We start from the raw sequence: 3,702 nt of genomic DNA, 5'->3' as shown, positions 1-3,702 counted from the left end.
TTGTGGTGTGGGGTCAGAGAGCTTCATGGCAAGTCCCTCACCTCCTCCAGCCTCCACTTGCCAGCAATGCGTACGTAGTTCCCCGGGTGGCCGTTGATCCTGAGCAAGGAAGCAAGAACAACAATATCTGTTGAGCCCCACTGCTGACCCCATTGGATGAACATCCAGGTGCAGGATGGAAGGCATCATCCTCTGGGCACTGGTGGAGAGGCAAGGGGCTTCCCCCACCCACCATCCCCACGGGGAAAAGTCATGGCCCTCCCGAGGTCCCAAATGGGGTCCCTGTGCCTGGCAGGGAGGGTAGAGGGACTGGGCTCTCCCTAGACCCTGGGGAAAGTTGGGGATGTATGCCCCAAACCCGGGCTCCCCTCTGCTCCCCCCGCCGGGGCCCGCAGCCACCACTCACCTTCCCAGGAAAAAGGCGATGTAGATGAGCGAAGAGAAGTTTGTGAAGAACTGGAAGGTGAAGATCTTCACGGTGAAGTTGTTCTCACGCTGGGAGAAGGTCCGTGGTTTCTCTGGGGAAGGGAGCAAGGCCCAGGGGCTTGGTCACAGAGCGGTGGGACCTTGCCCTGCTCCCCCTCGGATGCCACAGCAGCTCTTCGAAGGTTGGAAGGGTGTCTCTGCCCCTCGTGGAGCCTTCCCTGCCCTTCACCTGAGCCCTTTGGTGGAGCTGAGCCCAGATAAGCAGGGAGGTCCCTCAGAGCCATGAGCTGGGGGAGAAGGGGCCCTTCAGCTGGGAGGAAAACCATGTTGTGAGCTCTCCTGCAGCTGTGGTGGCTTCCTGCTCATGCCGGGTCTCAGCCCTGTAGGGTGACTGCCCCTCCAAAGTGTAATGTGGCTGTGGGACAGCCAGCTGGCAGCATGTGGGCCACAGCTGAGCTTGTGTGTTGGAGGGCTGCTGTCCTCCCACAGGGACCTGCATGGCAAGAGCTGCCCGGTAGATGCTTTGTGATGGTGCAGGAAGGGAAGGGGCCAGGAGCCTGGCTGCATTTGGGGACCAAGGGGGTGCTGCGCTGCAGTCCCTGGGTACTGCTGGGCAGCTCGGTGCTGCGGTGTGCCGGTGGGAGACAGCCCCTAGTTTCCCTTACCTAGGTCACAGAGGTAGAGGGCCACACGCCTGTTGACCTGCAGGAGAGAGGTATAAAATGAGAGGGGGGGGTTGATGGTGGAAAAGCAAGGAGAAGACCCGCTGCCTGCCCCGTGTCTCACTCCGCACCTTGGTCATGATGACAATGGTGATGTAGTGCAGTACGGCCCCCGTCATCACCGCTATCGTGTTGGCCTGCTCGCGGAGGAACGCGAAGTTGCTCTGGGTGAAGAGAGCCATTGCTATCACCCGGTAAATGACGAGTGCGTGGGCAATGCCGATCAGCACAGCAATCTGTGGAGGAGGGCAACAGGGTGGTGAGACGCTGTGCACGGAGGGCACATGCTCCATCCTGCCTGAGGACCACCAGCCCTTCAAACCCTGGCTCCCTTCACCAGAGCTCATCTGGACGTGGCCTCAAATGGAAGCCAGTGCTCTTCAGTTAAGGATGAGAGGTTCATAAGGTGGATGTCTCCACCTGAACTACTCATCTAGACTCTCTCCATTGGCCCAGGGGAAGAAATGAGGGCATCAAGGGTTTGCCTTCTCCTACCCTCTGTGCTACTGCCTTGATCCTCGCTGCCTTCCACTGCAAGAGCAGAGCCTTCAGCCCAGATCCCCAAAGGGTAGTTGGCCTCTCCCATCAGCACAGCGAGGTGTGAGCATAGGGAGGCCCCTGGATACTTGTGATGGGCACGGACCTGCCCTAACAACCTGGTTTCTGCCTTTGCTCCAGCAATAGGACACTCTGAGGTACTGTTCTTGCGGCGGAGTAGGGAGGGAAGGAGAAAAGCCCATGTGCCCTTAAACCAGGTCTTCCTATGTTCACCCCGGCACGTACCATCAACAGAACCAAGAGGAGTATGATGGTGCTGCGGAAGTAGGAGTGCTGGTACTGCTGGGGTTCGTGCTGCAAATTATTGATCAGCTCCATAGCCAGCTCCTCCTTTAAAAAAAAAAAAGGGGGGGAAAGAAAGGATCCAGCAGAACGGTGCCCAGGTAGTGGAAAGTCCAGGAGTCATTGTGTTAATGGACATCTGGGATGAGCAGCACCAGAGAAGGACAGGGATGAACACCCAACCCACAACAGCGTGGCCAATCCTGATTGAGTTCAAGCCCTTGTGCAGGTGGAGAGGTGACTAGCAATGCAGAGAGGTAGCTAGCATCTACTTAACTCTCTGGAGGGCTCTGTCTCTCCCAGGACTCTCCCAGGACAGTCAGATGTTGGCTTTGCTGTTTGTTTAAGTGTCTCCATTAGATGTTTACATCTACAGAGAATCAAGCTGGGCAAGGGGGGGTCCCTGTGTCTTTTCTGTAGGTCCAGCTGACTACTGCCCTGAAAAGGGAAGCACTAAGCAGGAAAGATGGCATCCTCACCTCTTCCTCATCCCACCTGTACAGGTCCCAGTTGGTGACCACGGTGGCTCTCTGCCTCTTCCACAGCTCCAGGAACACAGTGGCTGTGGGGGAAATGAGAGAAAGCTGTGGCACTTGGGGACGGCTCTGGAGACGAGTGGGATGGATAGTCATGTTACCATCCAACCTGATGGCAAATCAGCCCAGTCTGCCCTTGGCCCATGAAGAACAGGCAGCCACCTCTGCATCTCAGCTACCAGGAAGGACCCTGGACATGCAGCAATGAGTGCTCAGCCCCACGCAGGGGTGGGGATGGAGGTGTGCAGGTGAGTTTTCACTGGGAGTCAGGCCAGCTCTAGTGTCTGTAGGGGATTTGGCATAAACCAGAGTAAGCACCAGGGCTGTTCTGCTGTGGTGGCCATGTTTACATGGCACCAGCCAGACACATTATTCTGGGTTAACGAAAAATACACCCTTCAAATGGAATAGGTATCCTGGACTGCACCCCAGCATGGCTACACCTCTGCAAATCCATTTACAACCACCCCTTCTGTTAGTCTGGATTGACCTTCCTGAGCTTGTCCCTGTGTAAGCCAGCCCACAGCAACACGCAAGACCATGTCCATGACCTGCTCAGACCATGGTCTCACAGGTGAAATGCCCAGCCCACATCTGCCGTGGTGTTTGTAACTGAAAGGGCTGTAGTAAAGCCAAATGAGATGTGTAGCTAATATGGTGATGGGATCACATCAGCTCAGAGCCCAGTGGTCTGCCGTGCTTATTCCACAGCAGCTAAGAGATTATGTGGCAATCTGGGAAGGTTAATGAAGGATCTGGCGGTCCCTCCTTTCTGCAGCTGCAACTACTTACAGGTAGCTGCTAGAAAAGCCCAGCTGGAGAGGTTGGTGGGTGCTTTGCAGGAGGTTGTGGTGGGTGAATGGGTAAAAGCGCTCAGGCAGGACAGGTAAGGAGCATTTGGGGAGCTGAAGGAAATTGCTGGGGTGATTTTGTCCCTTGCCTTGTCTGGAAGGGGACCTGATGGCCCTGGAAGTGGAGGAGATAAGGATTAAAAAGCCCCTGAATGGTGAAGCTGTGTTGGTGTCCTGTTTTCTTCCACCTACTCTCCCCCTATGTCACAGTGGGCTGCTCTCTCTTCCAAGCTGTGTGTGCTTGGCACCAAGATGTTGACACCTACCCCAGATTGCCATGAACATGGCAAACAAAACTGTCCCCTCGTTGTCAATCATGTGGGTGAC

General features: G+C 55.8%; 1 protein-coding gene across 1 annotated transcript in view; it reads right to left on the bottom strand.

Annotated features, from left to right (window-relative positions):
- The window catches only part of ANO9 (anoctamin 9), a 12,935-nt gene that overhangs the window by 4,422 nt on the left and 4,811 nt on the right, over positions 1 to 3,702 (bottom strand). Inside the window, 7 exon segments of the mRNA XM_009334033.1 lie at positions 42 to 99; positions 407 to 518; positions 1,092 to 1,128; positions 1,220 to 1,384; positions 1,932 to 2,036; positions 2,468 to 2,550; positions 3,642 to 3,702. Coding sequence (XP_009332308.1) covers positions 42 to 99; positions 407 to 518; positions 1,092 to 1,128; positions 1,220 to 1,384; positions 1,932 to 2,036; positions 2,468 to 2,550; positions 3,642 to 3,702 — 621 coding nt within the window.

This window comes from Pygoscelis adeliae, unplaced genomic scaffold (assembly GCF_000699105.1).
Source record: "Pygoscelis adeliae isolate BGI_AS28 unplaced genomic scaffold, ASM69910v1 Scaffold420, whole genome shotgun sequence".
Classification (NCBI taxonomy): Eukaryota; Metazoa; Chordata; class Aves; order Sphenisciformes; family Spheniscidae; genus Pygoscelis; species Pygoscelis adeliae.
The sequence above is the reverse complement of the archived record's forward strand: the minus strand, read 5'-3'. Positions and strand labels throughout refer to the sequence as shown.